The sequence below is a fragment of the Notechis scutatus genome, chromosome 3 (genome assembly GCF_049901735.1).
Source record: "Notechis scutatus isolate UNSWTSFEM ecotype Mainland chromosome 3, rNotScu1.2, whole genome shotgun sequence".
NCBI lineage: Eukaryota > Metazoa > Chordata > Lepidosauria > Squamata > Elapidae > Notechis > Notechis scutatus.
In genome coordinates, this window is record NC_142011.1 from 42,080,701 (window position 1) to 42,108,119 (window position 27,419).

A 27,419-nucleotide genomic window follows, 5' to 3' on the forward strand; every position below is an offset into this window, starting at 1 on the left:
GCCTTTTCCTTCCGGTTTCTAGCTCCACATTGGTTGCCTTCGCTCGAGATATAGGAAGCGGAAATGTAATTCACTCGTGAATGGAAGCGAGTTGGTTTGTTTCGGTGGGGCCGAGACTCGCGGAGGTTAGTGGGATCTAATTAAAGAGGGAGAGAAGGCAGCAGAGCGAGGTCGGTTTCCTAATGTCGCTTGGCGATGTCCTCCTAAATGCCTGCGCTGGTCTGAAACTATAACCTACTTGCGTTGTAGTCAGAGAGCATCTCTGCAGGGCACAAAACGTGTTGCTCAATAAAATCAGGAAAATAGCGCGTAACGAACAGGTCACATTTGTGAGTTTGCTTTCTCCAAACTTTAAAACAAGATTGATCTTTAGGCAGACCAACTATTTAGTAATATACACAAGTAACCATTATTTAGATGGCAATCTTTACGTCCAGGGCGAGTGATGGGGAGATGTGGAATAAATGTAAGATAACTTCGGTCTTGAGGCACTTATTTCAAGATTCGGGGTTATGTTCTGCTGCTTGATCTTTATGGATCAGAGCCTGCTGAAACATAAAATGGGACCAGATGCTAAGAAATGCAGGGGAAGTCACCACCTCGGCTCGGTTGGAATTAATGTGATTGAACAACCAATCTTTTGCAAATTGTGAGATGTACAACTCATGAGCAAAGTGGATCTTTTGTTATTTAAACAAAATATTTTGCTACTGGTTTTGCTTGAATTTCTGATCCCATTTTGTAGCAACAGTATCTCCACCACTGCCTCTCTTACTTCTGTATTGTGTGGTATGTATAATGGAATGAATTGGAACCAATGGTCCTTTCAGTGTTTCTGAACTACATCTTTTCATTTAGCCCATAATAACAGAGGCTGGGAGTTATAACTCTGTAGCATCTGAATGGGCACAGATCCTTTACTCCCAATTTATTCTTTCCATCAAGGAGAAAAATGAACTTTTTCATAGTCTTCATTTAACCAAATCAGTGGTGTACACAATGGGGATATATAATTAATAAATATTAACTGCATGAACTGTTACTCATAAGGTTTATATGGTACTATTTAGCAATACAGGAATATATGAGAGAATTATAACCTAAACAATTTAAACAAAGATCAACTGACTAATATTTGTCTCAATGTAAGTTGAGAGGAAGAGACATTTTGATGTAGAAGCTGTAAGTGGTAGTCCTGCCAGGAGGCTGTAAATGCTAGTCACGCCTTAGGCAGAAACATAGCTGTGTGACTTTGAGCCAGTCATAGCCTCTCAACTTTAAGAAGCAAGCAATAGCAAACCACTTTCAACAAGAAATCTACAAGGGCTTCTCCAAGCAGTTGCCAGGAGTCAACAATTACCTGAAGGCAGAAATAAAAAATAGAGAAGCCGATTAAACAATCAACTAGCTGCCCAGAGAGCATTCCAGCACCTTCTCTTGAACAGAGAAGCATTAAAGAGAAGCACTTCATTAATTCTTACATGCTTTATATTTACAGTAACCAGTCTAGTTTATGATTTTTGCTGTTGCAAGGCTATGCATTGGTTAGTGTGGAAAAAAAAATTCACTCAGTTATTTTGATTTGAATGAGGTATCATCTATAGATAGAATATGAAGCTTATCCAGACTGCAGTAAAGGCTGAGCATCTATTCTCTTTTCTGAGAACTGTTCTGTTTTCTTTTCTGAACTTGGTATGTATAATTCTGTATTACAGTTTTGTTTCAGGATGAATTACATGTATGTGAAACTTTGCATTGCTCCTTCCCCTCACATATCTTCCTCTTATTAGTTCTTTCAGTTTAATTTATTGACTCATATATAAAAATGAAACTATATTGATTATTTTTATTACATCACCATGAATTAATGTTTTACTATTTCCTAAGGCCTGCCTGAAGAAGCAGATGTCTAAAGCCAGTGGACAATTAAGTGTTTCAGGAGTTCTTGAATAGCACTCTCTCTCTAATGAATGAGCTATGAATGGCGGAACAATTGGCACAACTGCTCATTAAGGCAGCTCAACATCATCTTAGAACTGGCAAGAAGAAAAGATTATCATCTTCAGCCTCCTTGAATGTAGCTGGGGAGGTACTGGCAGTAGCAGTTGGTTTGAAACCAGCTTTTCTGTATGATTACAATTCTGCTGGGACTTCTCAGATCCTGGACTACGTTCAACATCTTCAAACTACTCTTCAACTTACATGTCGGTTGCATATTCTTAATATAGCTGAAAATGTTCTAATAATCAACTTGGAACTGATGTGTTTGTGTCTGGAGTCAGTCCTGCTTAACAATAGTGTCATCTTCATTGACATTTCTGCTTTTAGACCATGTCCTACCTTTTCTAACCCAGAAAATGTGAACCTTATAAAAAGCCATCTGTCAGAGATATTGAATCATATTAAAGCATTAACAGAAGATACATCCCAGACAATATCTTCAAGTGAAATCTTTTCGACTGAATGGAATCTCTGCACTCTGTTTGGTGTATTGCTAGGGTATCCAGCATCCTATAATTTTCCTACTCAGAAGAGTTCTGATAATTGTCTTACACTAATTCCACTGAGAGTATTTACTGTGCAAGCCACATTTTGTATGGTAAACAGTGATTTCAGAGTTCAGTTTTATTCTTTTAGCATCCCAGAACTCTTGTATCCAGACATGAAAACGAACCTCAGCGCATGGTGTGAAAAACTCAAGGATGCTTTTAAAGCTCAGAAAGAATTTGCTGATTTCTGCATTGCAAGTGAGGTGGTTGCTCTATCAGCAGTGGCCTTGTAAATATAAATCTCACACAGATAAGAGTGCTTCTCCACAGTATTCTACTGTCTTATTTAAAAGCTTCAGAATGGGCAGTTTGGAAGCATAGTTCAAGCAATTATGTCAGTGTTTTAAACAAATATGCAGTTTTTCTTTCAGCAGCATTCTGGATATCTATCCTTCATACTTAAGTTTCCAAGAATCTATTTCAGGTTAGCAAGATATTATTAACTGATCTATTCCAAATTCCAGGTAAAAAGAATTCAGTGCTTTTCTCCAGCTAGAATAGGCAATGATTTCAATTCCAGTATGGTCAAGTAATACTTAAGTGAATTGAGGAACTTACGATTTTTGAAACTGTACAAATGATTATTGTGTCAGTGGTTATAGTGATCAATGATATATATGGATAGGCATACAAATAATACATGGATAGGCATACAAACAATATTTGTGTTTTGGTTTTAATAATAATTCAAAAACTAAGCAATATACAAAACCAAGCAGATAAACTCAGTCCAATATGCAATTCTTAATTTTACAAGACATTTTAAAATAGAAATACTAGCCATTTGGGATAACTTAGTCTGCTATAGTGCAATCAATAATAGGTAAATAAGGCAAGATATGTTCAAGGTATAAAGTTACTTAAATAAGATACCAGAGCTGTTACCATGATTACCGTTATGATAGGAATCCAATGATCATGATTTCTCTGAAAAAAAATGTTTTGAGATAATAAATTGATTATAAATAAAGTACAGTCAGAAAAAAATTACTCCTAGTCATGTAGTGACACTGCTATCGTGCTTTCACATTGTTATTTTACTCCAGATAAACTTCTATCTCTATTTGATTAAAATATATGTATCGGAAGTAAAATAGTTTTTTTCCCCTCTACAATGGCAAGAAAAAATAAAACTATACAGTAGAATTGATGCTGAAGATAGATGAATTTTAACTCAATGTTATTCAGTGTGTTTTGGTTAAAAGATTATCTTAAAAGCTACATCTCATAGACATGCTGCAGAGACACAAGGTGAATCTTTTGTGCGTGGTTCTTAAGAAAATTACAAGTGTATAAAGGGACTTTATTTATTAATCACATTTCTACACCACTCCTCTCACCTAAGTGACTCTGGACAGGTTATAATAAACATATATGTCTAATTTAAAAATACCCAGTTTGTATATCCCAGGCTTTCTATGAAGTCTGGCACCCAATCTTTTTAATAATAATGTAACTTCACCATCTTTATTTTTGTTGCATTTATAAAAAAATTTATTTTTGAAACATCCAAGTTCAAATCCATGAGCAGGGGACCAAAACAAGGAAGGTGAACTATAACGACTTCACCAACCAATAATTGTTTGGATTGGTTAGGATTTCAACTTCTAGATATGCTAACCACTGAGATAAATTGGTGGGTTTATGAGAATTCTGGGTATTTGAATCCCAATTTCTGTAGAATGCTGAGTTGATTGGGGAAATCTACCATATCTTTCATGATTAAGGTTGCAAGTTTAAGTGGCACAAATGGAAGTTCAAAGCCTCTTACCTGGGCTGGCTTGCTTTGAGAGTGCTTGAGTTCATCATGGAAATGCTGTAAATTGGCAAGGCAACTGTAATACTGATTGTTCAGGATTTCTAGTTTATGACAGAGATCAATACACTGGAAAAAAACCAAAAACATGCTTAGAACTGGGGAAGAAGCTTTTCTTCTTTGCGTCAAAGTTAGCTGCAATTATAAAAGTCATTAAGCTGATGGCATTTTCTTTGAGGGTTTTAATGACACAGTCACTACTGTGAGGCATATATATATATATATATATATAAAACAGAATTGTAATTTTGAGGCATTTCACTGGGAAACACACACATACACAAAAACAGAATTGTCCATATATTTTGGAATTGGGAGGAGCAACAAGCAGGGAAGTTAAGAAACATTGGGGACGATTTGAAAATAAAATGGAAACTAGCATGGAAGACCTTAAACAAGATGGTGTCACAGATCCATGTAAGCATCCACCCCTAATAGCAAAAGGAATAAAGGGATTGGGGATGTTAAATCCTTTCTTAATTTTTGTTTAAATTTAAGACACTAGTTTAATTAGAGAACAGCAATTGAGAAAAATGTGACAACAGCAAAAGGTCTTATCAATACTGTTTAAATGCATTGTATGTCATTCTATGCCAATGGTTCCTCAGCTACTTTGAAAAGTTGATTTATTATGATAAATTGCTTGGATTTTAATTGAATCATGGAAAGCTACAAAGTCTACAAGCTGCTGGACAGATAATGAAAGACAGGATATTTACATACCATCCTCATCTGTATATAACTAATTACGTGCCAAAACACCTCATGGGTGAAATATGGTATTGAGTGAAATTTTATTTTAGGAAACCAATTCATTTTATCAGTTCATCTAAGTAAGAATGGATGAAAAGCGGAATAAATGCTTGGCAGAACACTAGTTCTTTTTATGACATACATGCTAATTTTCTTGCCCTTGTTCCTAATTGATGGAATAATACCAAGTACAAGTTTTGTTTACCAAAATAACTGAAATAATATGGGCTTGATTCTCACATTTCATTTGTAATAAAGGAAAACATTAGCTGTTTTGTTAACATATACTAAAACTGAGTTGATCTATTAGTGACTGGAGGTGAGAAATCCAATATTGGATCTAGATCAATCCCTCTGTTCCATGTCTTTGTATATAATAATGGGATTAAAGGTACATTATCATAGTACAGTAATTATCAGCCTTTTCATACACAATAGACATCAACTGAAAGAGAATCTGAATTTACTATCAGTGATAAGCAATTGGACATATATTTAATGTAAGAGAAATTTGAAATAATGCATGTAAGAGTCAAATGCAATGATGAGATACAAACTAATAATACAAAGTGTTGATAGTTCCATTGTAAGATATTTACAAATAACAGCCTCCTAATGAAATCCTTTAATCTTTAATGTTATTAGCTTTAATCTTACTGCTTGAATCACCTCTTCACCTCTTTTTTCTTAGCTGCAAGCTGGAATGTCCTTTTTTGCAATTCTTCTCTCAGGCTGCTCTCTTTCTCTCCTTGATCCTCTGATTGAACATTCTGCTTACTTGTCACCCAACTGAGGACTTCATTGGGCACTGTGACAATCTGCTCTATAAAAACAATGATATTAGAAACACATTCTTGGATTCCTATGATACTGCAGGATGTTTGCCTTGTCCAATAAATGCATGAATTAAAACCTGTACTTTATGGGTTGTCATAAATATGGTAAAATAGGCTACATCTTTTTTGAAAGCTGTGATGTAATTATGCAGGTACTACATTGTTAATCCACAGGAGAGCATATAAATTGATCAGCTGAGAAAGTTGGGTGGAAATGAAGGACTATGGTTGTAGCTTTAAATTATAAATGAGCATAAAGGTAAGATATTAGAATGATCTTCAATGTGTTAGTCTCATGGGTACTAGATAACAGTTCCCATATATCCAGCTAGTATAAAAGGATTAATACAATTTACAAAAATCTCAGATACTTCAAGACAATTGATTTCAATAAACTTAGAGATGTAAAGGATTCCAGGATAAGAATACACAAAGGGAAAACAACCCAAGAAGCTTGGGCAACTTTGAAAATGAGATTATAAAAACCCAGTCTAGCTCAATTCTAATGAATAAAAATAGATCTCAAAAAAAAAAAAAAAAAAAAAAACCCCAGCATGGCTTCACAAAGAACTTTGATAAATTAAAAGTTGGGACAAGTATAAAAAGTGAAAAGAGGGGCACATAATTAAGGCAGAACATCAGGAAATAGCTTGAATTTACAAAGATGAAGTCAGGAAAGCTAAGGCTTAAAATAAACTAAGGTTTGCAACAAAAGTAAAAAACAACAACAAAGCTTTCATTGATGTAAAAGACAAATTGAAGGAAATGATTGGTCCATTAATGGGAGAAAATGGCAAGAAGGTGACAAGCAGCAGGGAGAAAGAACTATTTAATTCAATTTTTGCACCTGTCTTTATACAAATGGAAAAACAGTCCAATTTATTAAAAAAATACTGTAAATTAGAATTGCAAGTCAAAATAAATAAACAAGAAAATGGTAAAAGAACATCTATCCACTCTAGATAAGTTCAAATCACCAGGACCAGGTAGTTTACATCCCAAGGTTCTTAAAGAATTGGCAGATGTGATCGCAGAACCACTGAACCATATCTTTAAAAGATCCTGGACCACTGGGGAACTTCCAGATGATTGGAAAAGGGATGAGGTAGTTCCCATCTTTAAAAAAGGGGAAAAAATGGAGAATAGAACTCTTTATTGGCCAATTATGATTGGACACACAAGGAATATGTCTTCAGTGCATAAGCTCTCAGTGTACATAAAAGATATAAGTGATAAATCATGATCACAGTCATTATAAATACATTCATTACAAATCTAGCAATGAATCTGCAAACATCTGGAGGCAAACAAAGCCATCCTAAGAAGCTAGAAACAGATCATGCCAGACAAATCTTACTACATTCTTTGACAAAATGATAAAATTAGTGGATGAGTGAAATGCTGTGGATATAATTTACTTGGATTTCAATAAGGCATTTGATAAAGTAGACCACAACCAACTACTTGATAAGTTAAAAAATATGGGTTAATAAGCATCATCACCAGGTGGATTCGTAAGTGGCTGACCAACTGAACTCAACAGGTAGTGCTTAATGGAACTGCCTCTACATGGAGGGAAGTTTGCAGTGGGGTACCCCAAGGCTGTCTTAGGCCTGGATAGGCAGTTTGTGTTTATAAGGAAACTGAAACTTAAAAAAAAGATACAATCTACTATCTGGATTTATTTAATTTACTATAGTTTTAATCACCAACAACAACATTAATGTAGATTATGAAATGAATGCCACAAAGATAGAATAACAGAATAATAGAGTTGGAAGAGACCTTAGGGGTCTTCAAATCCAACCTCCTGCTCAAGCAGGAAACCCTATACCATTTCAGACAAATGGTTGTCTAATTTCTTCCAGTCTTAAAGCACTAAATATTCCAGGATACAGTATTCATCTTGTATTGATAATGGTTAATGTTGTGTTACTGCTACTACTATTATGAAGTGCCGGTGTAATAATTATTAGTGTAAACTTAACCAGAATAATATTATTGTTATTATTGCCATGACAAATGCACTCATCTTGGCTCTGGTCATATGCTAACCAGTTTAGTTAGGTCTTATTTACTATATGGCCTGCTTGAAAGTTATTCCACATTCAAAAGCCTATTTTTTTTCAATGACATAGAACATTTTTATCATACTTAAGAAATCACTACTACATTCAGTGATACAGCTGGACTCTCTAAATGCACTAATGGCAGAGACTAATAGCTGTAAACATGGGAATTTGCAGGAATTATATTCCCAAGTATTGATACATTGAAAAGAAACAAAAATAACAGCTTGAGGCTTTTAATTCACAATATTCTCACACCTACTCTATGTTGGTAGACCTCCAAACTAATTATTCACCACTTTTCTCAGACAGCTTTACTTACTTTGAAGATGTTCAGTTGTTGCTTCCAATATGAGTTTTTGATTTTTTTCAGTTCGCAGCTTGCCTGAAAACAATAAGGAATGATGCATAATTTTCTGCAGTTTTTTTTTCTTTTGAGCAGAAGTGTTTGTATTGTAAGTGGAAGAGGGATTGAGGTCTAGCCTACAGAAATCTACACTGTATGATGTTTAAACACTGCATCCTTGACACCCTTTTTTCCCTTAAAACCAAATGAGGCAGCATTGTTTATCACACACTAAGCAGAGCAGCACACTTTGTCGCTTGCTTAGTAATTTTTGTGTACTCTGGTAGCTCAAGAAGAAGTAAGCTGTACCTTTCATTTAAAAAAAACAATAAGTTTAACTTATTATTGCAGTTGAATTGTTTATCTGAGAAAGTCAGACTTCAGAATTATCTGGTAAATCTTTTATAAGATCAAGCTATCCTACAATGCATGAGGGAATTGCTTGCCTGAAAACATTTACATTTCTGTTTGTCCACAGCTTAACAGCAAATTGCAAATTAACAGCAAATTGCTGTAAAGCAATTTTGATTTGCAGAGAAGATCTTTCAAATAATCTTTCTTCAATATTCATTCTAAGTTTATTTGGTTGTAAATTTATTATGTTGTAAGTTTATTCATTCTAAGGTTATTCAGTTATTATTCAATATCTTACTAGTGTTTGAAATCAGTGGCTACCACCCCAGAAACAGGCAATTAGTTTTAAAATACTATACATAATATACATGGGAGGGGAAAAATATTAAACTTTACCAGACTCTCTTTTGCCCTAGGCCCTGATAAACTGTGCAATTCTGTTTCAGCTCTATTTCAGTTCAGTTCAATCTGTAGTGTACTATTGTATAAATTGCATCACCTGGTTTTAATCATTAACGGTAATTTAAATGGAAGGTCATGAGATTTCTACATAAATTAAATCTACCACAATCCAGTTTCTTGTTCATGCTGATGATTCTTTACCTTCCACTTCATCAAGATATTTCATGATGAGTATCTTTTCTTCTTGCAGATTATCAATTCTTGAATATAGATTTGCACGCTCATTCTCCATGTCTTTCAGGGCTTGTTGAAGTTGAGAGTTCTGAGTGTCTGACCACTGCAAGCATGAAAAAAGCACATTAAGATCTACCCAAAGAAAGAAAATTTGAGTTGCTTTGATAAATCATACGAAAGAATATTCAACTGTTAAACAGGAACATGATAGCTGTTACACTGATTTATAGTTTAACATGTAAATGAGATACCTTTAAACTTAACAACTAGAGTTCTACCTCTTTGAAAACAACTTTTTGGATGTTAGTATTTTATATCTGTTGTGTTTGGGGAAATGTAGCATTTAGATTACTTCAGATCCTTTTAGTAACTTTGCTTATTTGACTAATTTAAGGCATGATTCCCCCACAATTTTGACAGTTTATCACTGATTTTATTTTAATGATGGTTGCATATGTTCTTGGCCAGATGGCATTTTCAATATGTATAGTTATTGCATTTAGTTTATCTTAGCTGTTAATGTTTATTTACTGGTTTGGCTGTAGTTAACTGTATTAGATAGAATTTTGTAATTACTATGACTTTTGTCAAGGTGCGTAAAACAATAACAGCAGCAACTTTGTTCCTATGTGCTAAAATGATATTCTGGTAACAATTCACCATAAATGGGTGTCTGAGACATGCTTTCTTTTTCAGTTCTTTCACTAAAAACTGCTAACTTGACAAATGTTATTGTGAAATGAAATCTGGAATATAGCCTCACAAGTACCTGCAGTTTATTCTCCAAGACATGCAACTTGTTTTTGACTTCAGAGTGCTGGTCAGTTAGTTGACTCCAATCTTTTTTTAAGTTGTCAAGTTGATCTTTCCAGAGGCTACAGTCATCCACGGCAACAATAAGGGCTCTCTAAGAGGAGTAGTATCATTTACCATTAGTAAAGTTGACAAACATATTTTATGGACAATCTTCTTAAAACCCAGACATGGCAAACATGGCAATTTTATTGTAAGTTTCATTTGATGTGATAAGAGATCCTATTGAACAAAATATGTCAGAACATGATAGGCATGCTTATACATGGGGATAACTGGTCTCCTGTTCTTGCAAAGTTGGAAAATACTGTCACACTGCTGAAAATTAATTTAAAATGAATCAATGCTTCTATTGATTAACGACAGCCGTTTTTAAATAGCTTACTTCTTGTGAAAGGGATCTGAGGATGAAGAAGAGTAGCTGGCCCAAGACCTGAGGCAGAGGCTTTCTAATTTGCAATCATTTATATGCGTTATGTTGGTACATTATTCCTAACTCACATGCATTTCTAAATGTTCTATAGAATAATTAAATTTTTCTGTGATCATCAAAATGTCCTTTCTACACATCGGGTAGAAAACAATATGCTTAAGATGAAACAGCATTGCTCTACAAGTAATGGATGGAAATCCCTCCACTTTTGTGAGAAGAATTTCTGCCACAAGCAGAACAGTCCTCAATGAATCAAGGAATTTCCTGACATTCTTGATGATCTGAAAACATCTCAGGATATTTAGAGCTTCAACAATACATGGCCACAGGATAAAATCCTTGCCTACCTGGGCATTTTGAAATTGCTTTTGTGCCTGCGTTTTCTCCTCAAGCAGTTTCTGAAGAGATTCTTTTACTTTCTGTTCATAATTTTGCTTTTGATCTTCCATCTCAAGGATAATCCTTTTTAAGCCTCGCTTTGAATAATTCTAAGAAAAAAGGGGAAAAAAAACAAGAGAGAGAGGGATGGGGGGTGGGGAAATCAAAATTCTTTGCCATAAAATGTTTGATTGGCTGTGGTTTATCTAATTGGTTTATCTGATAAACTTTGTCCCACTGGCACATGTCAATCATGACTAACATAGTGTCAGGGCTCCAACAAATCCCCCTCATTCAAACCAAAAGTCTCTAACTGCATCTCAGAAAAAGTAATTTGGTTTATTAGAAATTGCCATGTTGGTGCGTTGCTGGGTGCAGCCGGTACAAAATGACATCACACATTTCCCCCTTGACCCTGGTCTTTGCCCCACCCCGTGGATGTGACTTCTCCAAATGGACACATCAGTCTCCAAGAGCAGGGGTCCCCAACCACCGGGCCACGGACCGGTACTGGTCCGTGGAACATTTCCTACCAGGCCGCTGGTTTGCTGGGCGCCGCCATCTTGTTTGACAAGAAAGTGCTTTCGGGTGAGCTTTTCCAGTTGGAAAGCGGCGTTTGGGTCCTGAAGGAATCCTCGCGCCTTAGTTTCATCGAAGGGGGGGGCTTTGAACAAAACTAAGGCGCGAGGATTCTTTCAGCACCCAAGGCAAGGCGAGCCGAGCGACCGTCCCGAAGCCGTCCTGAAGTGAAGCCCATCGACAAAGGTACAAAGGAGGAGTTGAAGGTGGCGGGGAGAAGCGGGGGACGGCTGGCTGGCTGGTCGCTCGGCTCACCTTGCCTTGTCATGCGTGCTGATGCCGGTACTGGGCCACGGATCATTTTGTGATGACGGTACCGGGCCGCGGCACAAAAAAGATTGGGGGCCACTGTCTAAGAGTCATCCATCATGCTCTCCAATAAGCTTTTTATGCTCTGACAACTTTGGGCTGCTGAGTTGATACCTAGGCATTTCAAGAATGCCTTGTTTTCCCCCACTCCCTTTTTCTGGCAGCTAAAAAGACCAAAGGAGTATCTTTTTAGTTGACACATGGACTAAGGCAGGACTTAATGTGGATCTAACCTTTTGAAACCCAAGAGGTCCATAGTTCATCAAGTTAAGCTTGCTGTACTAGATACTTTTTTTGGATGCAATAATATTCTAAAGAATGTTAGTTCTTAGAAAATGGCAAAGAAAGCTGGCAAGTTAACACTGTAAAAGACACTACCTCATTAAACATTATTGATTTAATATTCCAGGCACGGCCAACAGACCAAAACTTTGAAATGTTATTCAGCTTACATTGCATTTATTAAAATGTGAATCAAGTTATGCTATTTTTTTTTAAAAAAAACTTTATTTTAAAAAGGCTTTAAATGCTTTCTAGGCATCTGCAAAACATTCTTACTAGTGTTATACTTTCTTAGTAGTGTTATACTTTTATTACATATATGGAGAAGAAGCAAAATGTGGATCTCATGTAAAATGTTTCTGTACTGCAACTGTATATGCACTCTATAAGGACAAATCTTTTAGCAATAACCACATAAATCTGAATATATGTGAGACACAACCATAAAAATAGTGGCAGTATAGTTGCAAAAAGTGCAAAAAATTCATGATACTCAGCAAACAAATTATTGTTTAAAGAACAACAAATGCTATAATTCTTCAGGTCTTTGAGCCACAGTGGCGCAGTGGTTAGAGTGGTGTACTGCAGGCTTCTTCTGCTGACTGCTGGCTGCCTGCAATTTGGCAGATCGAATCTCACCAGGCTCAAAGCTGACTCAGCCTTCCATCCTTCTGAAGTGGGTAAAATGAGGATCCAGATTGTTGGGGGCAATATACTGTCTTTGTAAACCACTTAGAGAGGGCTGTAAAGCACTATAAAGTGGTATATAAGTCTAAATGCTATTGCTGTTGCTTTCAGGTATAATGAATGTATTCTTTCAAATATACCAAATACTTGTATAATGTTAATATTATTAATGAATTGATATCTGGAGAGCAAAGCATGTTCCCAAACTACAGAAGGTGACATTCTCCATGTACATAGTTTTAGTTTTAAAAATTTAGTTAAAAATTTAAACTTTCCCTTTTTTGAACCAAATATATTACCTGGGTACATATTTGCAGTTGATTCTCCAACATACTCAGCCTGCATTTGAGTTTGTCTTCATTAAACTGACCCTAATGGAATTTTAAAAAAGTTAAAAATTGTGAATAATTTGCAAATAAGAATTTTCTAACTCTCTGATACAAAGAGGTATCCTGTGCCTTGCTTTATTCATGTTATTTAAAGTTTCATTTAAGGTTAAGCATCAGATCCTTCAGAAATAAAGCACATTTGAATCTATGGCTTTCAGGAACAGAAAAGAAAATATATCTATTCATATCACTTATCCTTAATAAAATATAATAGCTATACTAAAAGGCCTATGCTACTTATTTATTTTAAAATTCCAGACAGTTGCAATCAGACCTATCATCAACCAGGATTAATGCAAGCCTACAGTTATATATACAAACATGCCTGCCATACATAAAATTACACTGTTGTTTTTGACATGTATTTGCTTCCTCAAAAATAATCCTTTTTGTGTAATATAATTGATAATCTACATCTTTATTAAATCCAGATTCTAAGCAACCTTGGGAATGTTTGCCAATCCAAAGAGTAGCAAATTCTGCAATCCCTTGTATATTAATAGTATAGCCTATGGGACTGCCAAATAAAAGATCCATATATTTATTTTTTAAGTATCCAACAAACTGTATGCTGTGCAGCTGTAATCTATATATATATAAATGAAATGCCACTCACACATAATCACAAAATCTCCACATAACCGTAAAGCCTACAAACTTGAAATTTGACATGTATGTTCCTGTTGGCTTCTAGGTGCTCACCAAGAAAGGATTTTTCAAAATGACCATCAGAGCATTAGTATTTCATATATTATTATTAACACATTCTGATGCTAAGGAGTTCTACTCCCCCTCCCAACCTGAAAAGAAAATCTGTTCCAAATGTAAAACACAAGCAGAGGAGTTTCAGTTTCAGTTTTAGAGCACCAAGCAGCATTAGTGAAGAACAGTTGAACTAAGCCATGCCCAGGCTCCTTGCTGTCTCCTTCTTGCTCACACAGCAAATTCAGTTTCCAAACAGCCCTCAACTCTATCACACACTGACTGGATGCTAGCCAGATGAATACCAATGGATGCTAGTAGGCAGAGGCACAATTTTCCCCTTATTTTCTTCCCCCAAAACTAAGCCTGATCACATAGTTTCATAGTGAAGCACGGATATAGAGCTAGTATAATACGTATATGTTTAGCATTTTTACAGAATCACTGGTTAAATTGCAGCCAAGTTAAAAAGGATAGGATTGGGGCAGAAGTGCCATGCCACCCCACACATATAAGATAGTCTAGTTAGAGTGCACATTTTCATCAAGAGAGCAGAATGGTAGTCAGCTTTTCAGTGCTAAATATAAACATGCGAAAGGACTACATTGTGTATAGTTCATTGAAGAATGAAATTGCAGGAAAAAAATACACCAAGTCCTTCAAATGTACGTAATTTCCTTTTCCTTCCTTCACCAGCTGGAAGGGGGCATAACCAGAAATGGTGGGTTGGTTGGAATATTTCTGGATTTCTGTGAAGCAAACTAATCCAGTTTATTCTCCCTAATACCTGGGAGTAGGACAAGAAGCAATGGATGGAAGCTTGTCAGAGGGAGATTCAACCATGAAATGAGGAGAAATTTCCTGACAGTAAGAACAATCAATGAAACAGCTTGCTTCTTGGAATTATACCATCACTAGAGCTTTTCAATAAAAGGTTGGACAACCATTTGTCTGGGATGGTTTGAGGACTCCTGACATGGGCAGAGTGTTGGACTAGAAGATCTTTAAGGTCCCTTCCAGCCTTATTCAATTCTCATCGTTAAACTGGGGAAAGTTACTGCAAAATCCCATTCCTCCCCACCCCACTAACCTGCTTTCCAGCTCTGTTCTCCTGTGCCGGCAATAAAAGAAGACCCGCTAGGGTCAGCTAGGACACAGCAGGCAGAGAATAGATGGGGGCGAGGCCAGTCAGAGGTGGTATTTGCTGGTTCTCTGAACTACTCAAAATTTCCACTACCGATTCTCCAGAACTGGTCAGAACCTGCTGAATACCACCTCTGATCTCTACCTTACTTTGTCAAGAAGGAACAAATACTGTCTACTTTGTTAGAGAATTTTGGCAATTTCACTGGGGAACTGCATGGAGTCCCTAAGCTGCTCAGCTCTGCAATACCTTGATTTGTACTTGGATAACTTGTTCTACAGATTGGAATGCAACATTGGTTTTCCTTTGCTTTGTTTTAAAAAAGACGTTATAATTTAAAAGCAAAACCTTGCAGGAGATTGTCAATGGATAAGGACAAGACTTTGTAGATGTCTTCAGCTTTTCTTGGGAACTAAAAAGCTTTAAAGAACTTTAAAGATGCCTTTGTATTTCAGCTAAAATTTGCATTTCTTATTCCATTTATCATTGAGAAATCTGAAAATTTCAGCTCTGTATTCATTAGGAAATCCCAGAAGCAGTTTGTTGCTTTAATGAATAGCAAACGGAAACATGGGCTACTCTGGAAACATACAGAAAACAAATGAGACAGTACACACCTACTTGTTGCTAAGCTGAGGTTCAGAGGTTTAATTACCACTTCCTGTCAGTAAAAATGTTAAACTATTTCCCTCTTGCTATTTTGAATGTTAACAGCAGTGTTTCAGGAGGGAAGTACAAACCACAATGGTATCAAGCAGTAAATGTCGACACTTCTGTTCTAAGAGATCTTGCAGGAGCTTAGTTTGAAAATTTGACTGAATGGCAATTTCTTTTCTGGGCCAAATATTTTGGGGCACTTCTTTGGCATCAGTTCTATTTAGTTGAAGCACAGCCTTCATTCACTCTTCATAGAGGTCTGGAAAGGACATCTTGGCAGAAAATACACTTGTCATTATAGAATAATGTTATGGTGAGAAAAACTGCCTCTGCTTGAAATTCTGTTGTATGAATAAGCTAACTACCAATAATACAGGATCCCTCTTAGTTTTCTGGTACATCATTACTTTGAATGGTATTTATTATTTATTTAGCATATGGCACATGTTAGCCATTACCAAGGTGGCTGGCTGCCTCTGTGAAAGGAATTTTTTCAGGTGGTGTTATCTTTGCTCGCAGGGTGCCCGAATGCCAGTAGGCATTCGGAAAGGGCTCTTTTCTTGTCCCTGCATAGTATTATTCGCTCAAGGAAATTGAACTGCTGATTTGATTTTGGTGAGCAAGTCCAGTGTCTTACCATGAGGCCCCACTGTGGTCCCATTGAATGATATGTATATGTAACACATAATTATGAATAGTAGTAATCTTAGTATGACCATTTGGTACCTTCCAAGATTTTTCTGCTGCTTCTAGCAACATGGCTAGAAGCTCTTGTAAAATCACCATTTTCTTTTTCAAGACTAGTTCTCGATGCAGTGCCTCCTAAAAAGAAGAAATCAAAGTTACAACATATTCAAATGATATCCCAGGCATGCTCTGAATTCGTTATCCTAGTTCTACGATTAGTGAGGATTCTCTTTCTCCATTGTTAAACTTCTTTTTTAAGGAAGCATGGAGAAATTTGACTATAGCAACTTGACTATTTCACAGAGAATACAGGCTTTTTCATCTACTCAGTCTGTCTGAGCTGACTCTATAAAGTCCAACTCACATAAATCTGCTACCAATTTGCATTTGCCAATCATATCTCGTATCCTTTTAAACTTTAATTATACTTCTAAAACTCTAAAATCATATTTCTTGTATCCTTTTCAGTCTTTCAGTTTCTGCACACTAGTACTGGAAATTAATGCCAATTAATATGTTCTGCAGTTTCCACTCTTGTTAGTGCAGACTGACGTTCCTGTATGAAGATTTAATCACTACGTCGAACTGGTAACTTCTACTGATCACTAGCTATTGTCCACATTTATTTATGCCACTTTAGACATACACTCTGGGAAGCTTTCACTGAATAAAAGCAAGATTAAAATATCATAGGAAAACCAATAAATAAATACAAGAACTGAGATTAAAAGTGACAGTCAACATAACCAAGATATGGGCGTAACTGCACAACGTGGTAAGAAAATCCAGTTTTGTTATGGAAAACCATTATGGGGGCATTTCTAATCTTCGGGAGATGATGTTCCAGAGGGTAGGTGCAGGAGAGAAAAAACTCTCTTTGGAGCACTTACGAAATTGCACCTTTTAATAAGTGGAACCTGGAGCATGCCTCTACTTCTGGATCTCAAAGGATGGGGAGATACAACTGTGGAGAGACAGTCCCACAACTTTCTGTTTCCATTCAAGGAAAGAGAAAGACCTTTTGTATAGGTACAAAACTACTCTTAAAAAGTTAAGTTTATGTCCCTTTGTTCTTAGATAATTACTTAGCTTTAGAACTGGCTTCTCTGTTATGCAGTGAAAAAATAAGAGTATTAATTTTTAAATGAATGCAATACAATGCATAAAACTTGCTATCTGATTATTAGTGTCTTTTAAAAAATTAACTGGAAGATTTTAAATTGTTTCCTTTGATCCTTGATTCCATCTAGTGTTCCTCAGGTATCAAGAGAAAATTGACATCAGTTGGCTTTTGTACGTCATACTTAAGCCAGAATGGCAGATCATGGAAATGGTGAAATCAGGTGCACCAAACTACATTTTGTAAATATATAATTATTTTTCCCCTACAGGAATGAATCCTGCACCTCAAGTACTGTACAGCATTCTAGCATTATTGTTTTCAAATAAATACATTGTTTTCAATTGCAGTGCTATTCTAAAAAATTAAGGCTTTGAGTATTAAAAAAATCCAAAAAGTATATAACTTATAAAGGAATCTTTCTCCCAAATTGTCTGAAATTAATATTGATTACTCACATTGAGGTAGTTAGAAAGTTGAATAATTTCCTGAAATACAAAAAAAGTATTTATAATCCCAACTGACTTGGCAAAGAAATTCAACCCGCACTATTTGTCAGCCTTTGAATCACAAAATTCTAGTATAACTTCTAGTATACTTGAAGATGGGCAGTTTTACTGTTATTAATAAAACAAATCATTATTTAGCTACTATCAAAACATGTTTATAGTCAGAAAATAAATAGAAACACTATCACATATAGAGTTGTACAGAAATAACAATTCTTTTAAAAGAATTCTTCTTTTAAAATCACCATATACAGCAATCCCATTATCAAAATCTGATTATTGAAACTCTGTTGAAACTTTACTAAGGATCATATTCAGACAAGAAGTCATGATTTGCTTTTCTAAAACATCACAACTATAGCAACTTGCCTGATTAAGGCCATTATGTGCAAGAAGGCTAGGTGTGCATACAGAAATGAGAAAAATACCAAATACTAAATACCATTTGGCCCACATTTGCATTACTTTATTTCTTAAAGAAAGAGGAATCTCATTACTTCCTGTTTTTCTTAAAAGGAGTCCCTCAGGATTTTACTCCACTAGTCATTGTCAACTATTGGGGTGGAGCTCATCTTCATTTCAACCTATTGAGCCACCCCTGTCTAAAGATATTTCCATGACCATGTGGCCAGTATGATGACACAGAGAGCCGTTACCTTTCCGTTGAAGTGTTACTTATTTGTTTACTCATTTTCACATGTTCCATACCTTATCTAAAACTGCTGTGCCACAGCTAAAAACAAAAGAGAAAATAATTATCAAGGAGATATGAGACAGTTGCAATATGATATAACTGTCAAGAGGAAGAAGGTAAAATATTATCCATATAGAATAGTCCATATAAAAATTTAAGACCTGAACAAAAATGGAAAAAGTCACCAAATCAAAAAGTTTAAAAAAAATCCTAGAACAGGGATGTCAAACTCGAGGTCCCGGGGGCCAGATGCGTCATATGCTGGCCACACCCACCCCTGTCTTAGCAAAGGGGGAAAAAGTCATGATACACCACGTGACAACAATGTGACAATGCGAGTTTGACACTCCTGTTCTAGAATAATCAAGGAGTGCTAGGTAGTGTCTCTAATGGAGTTTTCCACTTGCCACCGTGAGTCTTTTTCTGTCCGCTGAAATGTCACTATGATGTGGTACCCAAGAACTTTTGTACTATCTACTCATTCATTACTGCACCTGTGAAGACTTGCAACAAATCTTTGCATTTGTGCAAGCAATAATTTGCACTATGAAATGGGGTCTCTGTACTCTTGGTCACCACTCGGCTTTTAATGAAGATGAACCTGTGTATTTTTTTCGACACTGGTTGCTGCATGGCAAGCTAGTAAACACAGTGATGAAAATCTCCAAAAATAATTTCACTGGTGATGCATAATTGATCACTGAAAGCATGGGAAATGAAACAATTGAAGCCTGCAACAAGGGTCTGGAACGTTTCTTGTAATCATAGATCAGGCTTTGAATTGTTCGGAGACAGAGTGACATGATAACCTTTTTATATGCTTAAAAATGCTTTCCCAGAGGTAGATCTGATGCCTGTGCAACAGAAGACTCTGTCAGTGGGACTTGTTATCATCGCTGTATGTTATACAGCTAGCTTCAAGAGGATTTTGTGATTTATGAAGTTATGGAATGCTATTCCTTAATGTTCTGCAAACAAGAATGTTCTGGATTTTTGGGGGGCAGAGCTGGTGTCTCAACCGATACGGCATGCGATCTTCGAGGTCTGAGATCGCTACCGATATCTTTGCTCCTGGACGGTCCTACCGGATCTAAACCGTCCCGAAGAGACGGTGAAAGTGAAGAGTGCATCCTGTCGATTTCCCCATATTCAATATAAAATGCCTAGTATCCAATTTTAAAGATACTAGTTCCAAAGCAGAAAGAAGCCTGAACTTTACTTACTTACTTACTTTACTTCTTTACTTACTCTGTTTGCTGACAGGAGTTTTTCTTTTCAGAACTCAGTTCTTTTGTGGTTTGTGTACCTATATAAATAAATATAAAATGGAAAATATAAATTCCATTTCAATACCTTTAACAATTGACAGTGAAACACCACTGTTTTTAACTGTAAGAGATGAATTCATAAGGCAACTCATGTTTCTAAAATTATAAACAAAAATATATATGATTGTTAAAAATTAAAAATCTGAAAAAAATAACAAAATAATCAAAATTAGTCATCGACAGCAAAAAATTCAAGTTTATGCTGATTTATACATTCTTCTGTTGACAACTTTAAAGTTGATTTTATAGATTGTCACTGACCTTTACAGTTTGTGGGAACATTCATAACGGGCATGGCTTGGGATGATTTGCTAAGAGGGAAAATATTACTGAAGTTATGTTGTATAGATTTGGTATGAGGCTGAAAGATAAAAACAGAACAATATTTTGTCTTTTCCATGTGTTGACTTCATTCCTGAGAAAATAAGACAGTACCCCAATATCAAACACTCTCCAAATTTGTTGGGATTATTAAAGTATCTCTTTGGAACAGAAGCTCTAAATTGTTCCAATACATTTTTTTCTTACTCTAATTGAGAAGCGTTTAGTTACTTAGTTGCTAAATATTAAATTATTTTGCAATCAGTAAAGAAAGAAGAAAAACAGTTTTTGAAGATTTTCTGCTATCTGACATTAATATTTTAGAAAAACTCTTCAACCACTTCCTAAACAATAAAATTAATTTTCTAAAAATCTCATGAGATCATGAAATCTTGTGAGAATTTGGCAACTTCAAGCAAGCTTATGTAAATTGCAAACCTAGGAATATATGACAACAAACAATAGGAATACACACACTCACACACAGAGACTGCTGAAAGGACTGTACACACACACACACACACATATGCACGGCGAGAGATTAAAAGTTGTTCATGACTGATCTAACCCAGGTAAACAGAAGATGTGAAAATCTAAATTCAACAGTTAGATTTCCCAACTAATCATTTTGGGATGGTCTAATAGCTGCTTTATCCCATCATTAAATATTACCTGGATATTTGACAAATAGTTCAAATAGGTCTGAGGTGGTATTTCCCCTAGATTGTCAGAACAGTTTACAGGAAATACAGTTCCCCTCTTGCCAGGAGGCAACATCATTTTTGTCCTTCCAAGCTCTTCAGTTGTTAAATTCCTTCTTCGGAAGAATTCTTTTTGTCGAGGGCTCTGAGCTGGTTCTTTGGCTTCTTTGCCTGTGAGACGGCATGTGGTCCTGTTGTTTCTTCGGAGCAGGCTTTCGTGTTTCTCACACCGGCGCTCATATTTTTCTTCATAACTCTCATGCTGAGGGCCTCGCTGGCCAGGAGATTTGGAAAATCCAGTGATCATCCTAGCAACAACGCTTTCCAAATATAGTGGAGACTCAACTTTCTAGAAAAATCAAGAGAAAACAATCAGGACTTCTAGGCTGTGGAGTTTTTTTTGTACAAAACTGCAAATTATTTTATACATTTCTTTGAGATATGTGCTACTATTGTGAGATATCAAAACTCAATTTAAATACTTCTGTTAAAGTCCTAAGCCTCAACAATTGAGGAACCAAAATATTTGTAAACACTTCCCTCTCTAAAAAACTGCCCATGTTCAGAGAACATTTTTTTCAGGGTTCCTTTTCCAGGGGGAAGCTTGTTGAGGACAACCCAGGCATAAGGCCTTTTCTCTTGTGAAGCTCCATATCTAGAATGTTCATGTAAATTTGGATTAGCATCCATTCTGCTACTATGCTGGCATAAGATTAAAATTTATTTGTCCAAGTGTTTCAGAAGACAAATTTGTTTTGAGCATACTCTACTCTGCTTTTTTTTTAATATGGATCTGTGTATATTATTAGATTAATTTATATCATAGTTTGATTCCTGCATTTTTGCTCATTTATTTATTACTCTGATATTTTAGAATATAAGATGGCTTGAAAAACTTATAATAAATAAATATAATATAGCCAACTTTAAAGATACTGCTATAACATTAGGTTATGAACTCCTAGAAGACAAAGTATTCCAAATTGCAGCTGTACAGAATAGAATAGAAGAATAGAATAACAAAGTTGGAAGGGACCTTGGAGGTCTTCTAGTCCAACCCCCTGCCTAGGCAGGAAACTCTACACCACTTCAGACAAATGGTTATCCAACATCTTTTTTAAAACTTCCAGTGTTGGAGCATTCACAACTTCTGGAGGCAAGTTGTTCCACTGATTAATTGTTCTAATGGTCAGGAAATTTCTCCTTAGTTCTAAGTTGCTTCTCTCCTTGATTAGTTCCCACCCATTGCTGCTTGTCCTGCCCTCAGGTGGTTTAGAGAATAGTTTGACTCCCTCTTCTTTGTGGCAACCCCTGAGATATTGGAACACTGCTATCATGTCTCCCTTAGTCTTTCTTTTCATTAAACTTGACATATCCAGTTCCTGCAACTGTTCTTCATATGTTTTAGCCTCCAGTCCCCTTATCATCTTTGTTGCTCTTCTCTGCACTCTTTCAAGAGACTCAACATCTTTTTTATATCATGGCGACCAAAACAGAATGCAGTATTCCAAGTGCCTTACCAAGGCATTATAAAGTGATATTAACACTTCATGTTATCTTGATGCTATCCCTCTGTTTATGCAGTCTAGAACTGTGTTAGCTTTTTTGGCAGCTGCTGGACACTGATGGCTCATATTTAAATGGTTGTCCACTAGGACTCTGAGATCCCTCTCACAGTTACTACTATTGAGCAAGGTACCACATATACTGTACCTGTGCGTTTGACTTTTCTTGCCTAAATGTAGAACCTTACTTCTTTCACCATTGAATTTCATATTGTTAGATAGCACCCAATGTTCAAGTCTGTCAAGATCCTTCTGTATCTCAAGCCTATCTTCTGGAGTGTGGCTATTCCTGCCAGCTTGGTGTCGTCTGCAAATTTGATGAGTTCCTCATCTATCCCCTTGTCCAAATCATTGATGAAGATGTTGAAAAATACTGGGCCTAAAACAGAGCCTTGGGATACTCCACTGCATACTTCCCTCCATGTAGATGCAGTTCCACTGAGGACTACACATTGAGTGCAGTTGATCAGCCAGTTACGAATCCATCTGGTGGTGATGCTGTCTACCCACATTTTTTCTACTTTAACTAGTAGTAGATTATGGTCTACTTTATCAAATGCCTTACTGAAGTCCAAGTAAATTATATCGACAGCATTTCTCTGGTCCACTAATTTGTCACTTTGTCAAAGAATGCAATAAGATTAGTCTGGCATGATCTGCTTTTAACAAACCCATGCTAGCTTTTGGTTATTACTTCGTTTGCTTCTACATATTCTAGAAGTTTTACTCCATCAATTGGCAGGGCCAGTTTAGAAACTACAGATTTTATCATTCTCCTATTCAGATTTTTGTTACAGTGGATATTGGATATTCTGGTCACCTTCAACTTAACTCTCTGATTTTTTTTCTTTTCTTTTTTGGCAGATATTTAGCCATGCATGTTAAATTATTTCTGCATTTAAAATTTACATCTAAAAAAAGAACACAACACGCAATTCCATCAACTTCTGAATTATCTTGTTTTCTTAAATCCTTTCCCCTTTTTGCCTACCCTTTGGTGTACAGTCAGCAGACATTGCATACTTATGGCTGAGATCAGAAAAGGAACGAACAAGTGATTTTGTTACCTCTTCAAAAATCAATTGAGTGAGTAAAGAAAAAAAGGACAAGTACAAAAAATGGAAAGAAGGACATACATCTAAGGCAGAATATCAGCAGACAGCCAGAATCTGAAAAGACGAAGTCAGGATAGCAAAGGCTCAGAACGAACAAAGACTTGCAACAAAAGTCAAAGATAATAAAAAAAAATCTTCCAACATATAAATAACAAGAAAAAAATCAAGGAAACAGTCGGTCCACTAAAGAGAGAAGATGGCAAGGAAGTAACAGGCAACAGAGAAAGCAGAACTGCTTAACTCATTCTTTGCATCCGTCTTCACACAAAAAGAAACTATAGTTCAACCTACCAAAAACGTAGCTTTAAAAGTCAGACCAGAAATAAAAGTTAAAATAAGCAAAAAAATAGCAAGAGAACACCTGTCTGATCTTGATGAAAACAAATCACCGGGGCCTGATGGATTACATACCAGAGTTTTAAAGAAGCTGGCAGAGGTCATCTCAAAACCACTGCACCATGTCTAGCTAGGCATTGTCCTGAGGCCTCAGCATTCTGGATTGATAATTTCTGCCTTGATTTCAGACCAAGTAGGTTGGGTTCTGGGCAGCTTCTTAGGCTCTTGCACAAGGTTCATTTCCGCAGATCAATAGCCACAACTCCCTTTGCTGTAATATTTCCAGTTATGTTCTCCCTTTCCCTGCCCCTATTGCTTGAGGTTTCTCAATATGGGGAAGAATCAATGTTGTGACACCATTTCACACTCTGAAACGGTACAACCCATTCTACAAATGTGGGACTCTGTTTCCATCTTCTTCAGTACTGTATCTATAGAGCAGAGCTGAATTATTGCCCACTTTGAATATAAATTCCACTTTGAATAAGAAGCAAGAACTTCCTGTCAGTCCCGCAGAGCAGGAAAACCACTTACTTCTCTGCTCTCCTTCATTTCACGTCAGCAGCCACCAACCGAATAAAGCTATTTACAATATTGTACACCTGCATCCGGCCTACAGGCTAGAGGCCTTTCACCTCTAACTTTAGAGTAAGCCGTTTTTTTTTTTGTGTGTGATTAGTGCATATTTGTAATTGAAATATTTTTAAAGATATAAGAAACTGTGAGGTATATGTCCCAAAGGATTTATCAGTTGCAAACACATATCCCCTGCAAGAACTGTAAGACTAAATACAGTATAGTCTTCTGTTGTCTTTCCTCACACCAGGTTCCCGATTCTTACAATTTTATTTTGCAATCCCCTTGCTTTGTTTAGATTATTTTATCTTCTTGCACTTGAATTCCTCCCATATTTTTCATCACTCTTCCTGCCTTATTTGTTTCCATCAGTGTATGTGTCTTTCTATCTATTATCTATCTACTGCCTATTTGTCTATCTTTCTATTATTCATTTATCTATCTATCTGTCTGTCTCTATCTATCTATCTATCTATCTATCTATCTATCTATCTATCTATCTATCTATCTATCTATCTATCTATCATCTATCTAATCTATCTATCTTCAATTCTTCTATCTTGACTTATAGGACTCTTGCCTCTTATTATATATCCCATGACATGCATGGAATGTATTGAGGCTGAAACCAATAAAAGACCAGTATAAATTCTACTGTTTCCCTTTTGCTCCATTCCCTAATTTTGAGTTTTCTATATATGCAGTTGAGTATGGATATCTAAAAAAGAAACATGATATCAGTTCCCATATCTGCAAAAAGATGATGTTGAATGTGATTCCAAAAGAATAAGAGGATAGCATGTGAGCAATAAAAAATTCGACCAAACAGTGCTTGTCAAAAAAACATGCTTCTGTTTTGTGCTAAAACTGTCAGAAAAGGAAACATTTAGCAACACCCATACACAGAAGCATATGTTTTTCCCTTCATTCCCCGTATTTGATTAGGACTTATCTTTCACAATTATCTTTAGTTTGATTTATTTATAAGCTGTAGAAAAAATTAGTTGCAATTCTTTATTTTACTCATAACTAATATACTGTACCTAATTCCTTGCTATACTAAACAATATTTTTAGTGCAAGGAAAAGCAACTTGTGACCCCAAGATGCATTATTTTTTTCTCATTATACTTCTGTAAAAATATTTTAAATTGATCTCTAGATAGTACCTAAAAGCTTTTTTATTTTTAAACTATCTCCAATTTATTGGAAAGCATACTTTTTCATCCTGATGTTTGGATAAACCATTAAATAAGATATTTATATTCAGCTAAAATGTAATTGCTTAGAACTATTATAGTTGTTTGATATGTGTCATCTTATTCCTGTAGGAATTCATTTTCTATTTCATATTACTAAGGAAGCAGTTAGGGGCAGAAATTAGTTAAGAAATTTACTTCTAGGTTTCAATACTATATTGTATTTGATTTATTAATTTTCCCCACCCCGATATTGAATGATTCTGTGTTTTACTAATATATCCACCCAAGAAACTCTTGTTAGACGATGAAACTGAATCTGAAGAAACCTGATCACACCTTTTATGACTAAGAAATTTAAATGCAAGACAATTAAATAAAAACTTATAGCGTTTAATAAAATTGGTTAGTTGGAAAAGCTATCACTAGACTTGATACTTTGCCACCATAAAATGTTCTATCTCTCTTCCAATCGTGCTACTGAATGAGTTGCCAAAAATAATAGACAATCACACTGGAAATTAGAAATATAAAATATACAGCAGGAAATACTTTTATTAGATCATCCAAAATATGACAAAGGGATATATATTCTGATCAGATGGGTTCTATATTTTGTTCCAGTCTATAGGTAGAAACTGAAGATTAAATAAATCACAATAGCTATTGCAGATAGCATTCTGGGACTTAAATAGCCATGGAATTGTTCTAGATGGAAAATATAATGGAATGCATCTTTCACCAGGCCATGTCCCCTAGGGATTTTGTTCTTGTAAAAAAAGAAAAATTGCCATCACTGTTTGATTCCCACTGTCCGTCCCCCCATTTTGCTGGAAATGCAGTTTTGCATTAAATTTTAGGCTAAAGTGGAGAACTGTCTAGCACTTACCTATGGCATTTGTAATAATAAAAAATTGATTTGTCTATTCAAAATTAATCTGCAGAGTCTATAGTTGAGGGAAATTTAAAGATGAGTTTTTAAGTATTTTATGTGTGTATCTGACATTTGGATGACTTGGTACCCCCAGAAGTGAATTAACTGGCACTCTTCTCAGAGCACTCAATAATAGCTTACCTTGTTCAGATGCCATGGCTTTCAATATCTTTATTAAAGTGCAGCTAATTGAAAAGCACTTCCTTTAAATAATTCTGAACGACGAAGAGGAGTTACTTAACTCACTGACCTGAGTATACTTTTGAGGTTTAATTATCAGATTATTGGGTTCCTTCCTTTCTAGACCAATATGTTTTTCTCTGATGAACACAAATGTCCTTTATCTTTTCCGTACAGGCATTGTTGCAAGGGAATGTCAGAATGCTGATCTGTTTTAGAACAAATGTGCTTGTTCTCTCTTCACTTAGAAATTAAAACTGAGGTCATTACTAAAGAGCAGTCCTTACCTTTGCTTCTCAGTGGTAGACCTGATTGAAGTTCATCAAGATCCAAAGCATTAGCTTAGTTATCAACTGTTAACTTGCTGTAAATGACAACAATTCACTGTTCCTTTTTCAAAGAACTGGAAATGCTCTGAGTTTA

At 35.8% G+C, this 27,419-nt stretch overlaps 2 protein-coding genes across 6 annotated transcripts; one reads left to right on the plus strand and one right to left on the minus strand.

Moving 5' to 3' along the window:
• Positions 1–3,695, plus strand: C3H1orf74 (chromosome 3 C1orf74 homolog). The gene is made up of 2 exons (XM_026675195.2): positions 1–125; positions 1,888–3,695. The coding sequence occupies exon 2, from the start codon at positions 1,982–1,984 to the stop codon at positions 2,780–2,782; it is 801 nt and encodes a 266-aa protein (XP_026530980.2). The 5' UTR covers positions 1–125; positions 1,888–1,981; the 3' UTR covers positions 2,783–3,695.
• TRAF3IP3 (TRAF3 interacting protein 3) lies at positions 3,212–27,419 on the minus strand. Of its 5 annotated transcripts, none has more exons than XR_015748504.1 (15): positions 27,284–27,419; positions 21,064–21,441; positions 20,332–20,431; positions 19,991–20,048; positions 18,757–18,781; positions 17,998–18,027; positions 16,459–16,554; positions 13,140–13,211; positions 10,953–11,093; positions 10,129–10,266; positions 9,327–9,462; positions 8,346–8,408; positions 5,788–5,941; positions 4,321–4,434; positions 3,212–3,476 (listed from the first exon to the last, which is right to left on the minus strand). XR_015748504.1 is itself a non-coding variant. In XM_026675192.2 (15 exons), the coding sequence occupies exons 2-15, from the start codon at positions 21,397–21,399 to the stop codon at positions 3,393–3,395; spliced, it is 1,539 nt and encodes a 512-aa protein (XP_026530977.1). In that variant the 5' UTR covers positions 21,400–21,441; positions 27,284–27,419; the 3' UTR covers positions 3,212–3,392. The 5 variants fall into 5 exon arrangements, 3 of the variants coding, with proteins under 3 accessions (XP_026530977.1, XP_087815715.1, XP_087815716.1); XR_015748505.1 differs by having other exon boundaries at positions 5,776–5,941; XM_026675192.2 differs by having other exon boundaries at positions 5,796–5,941.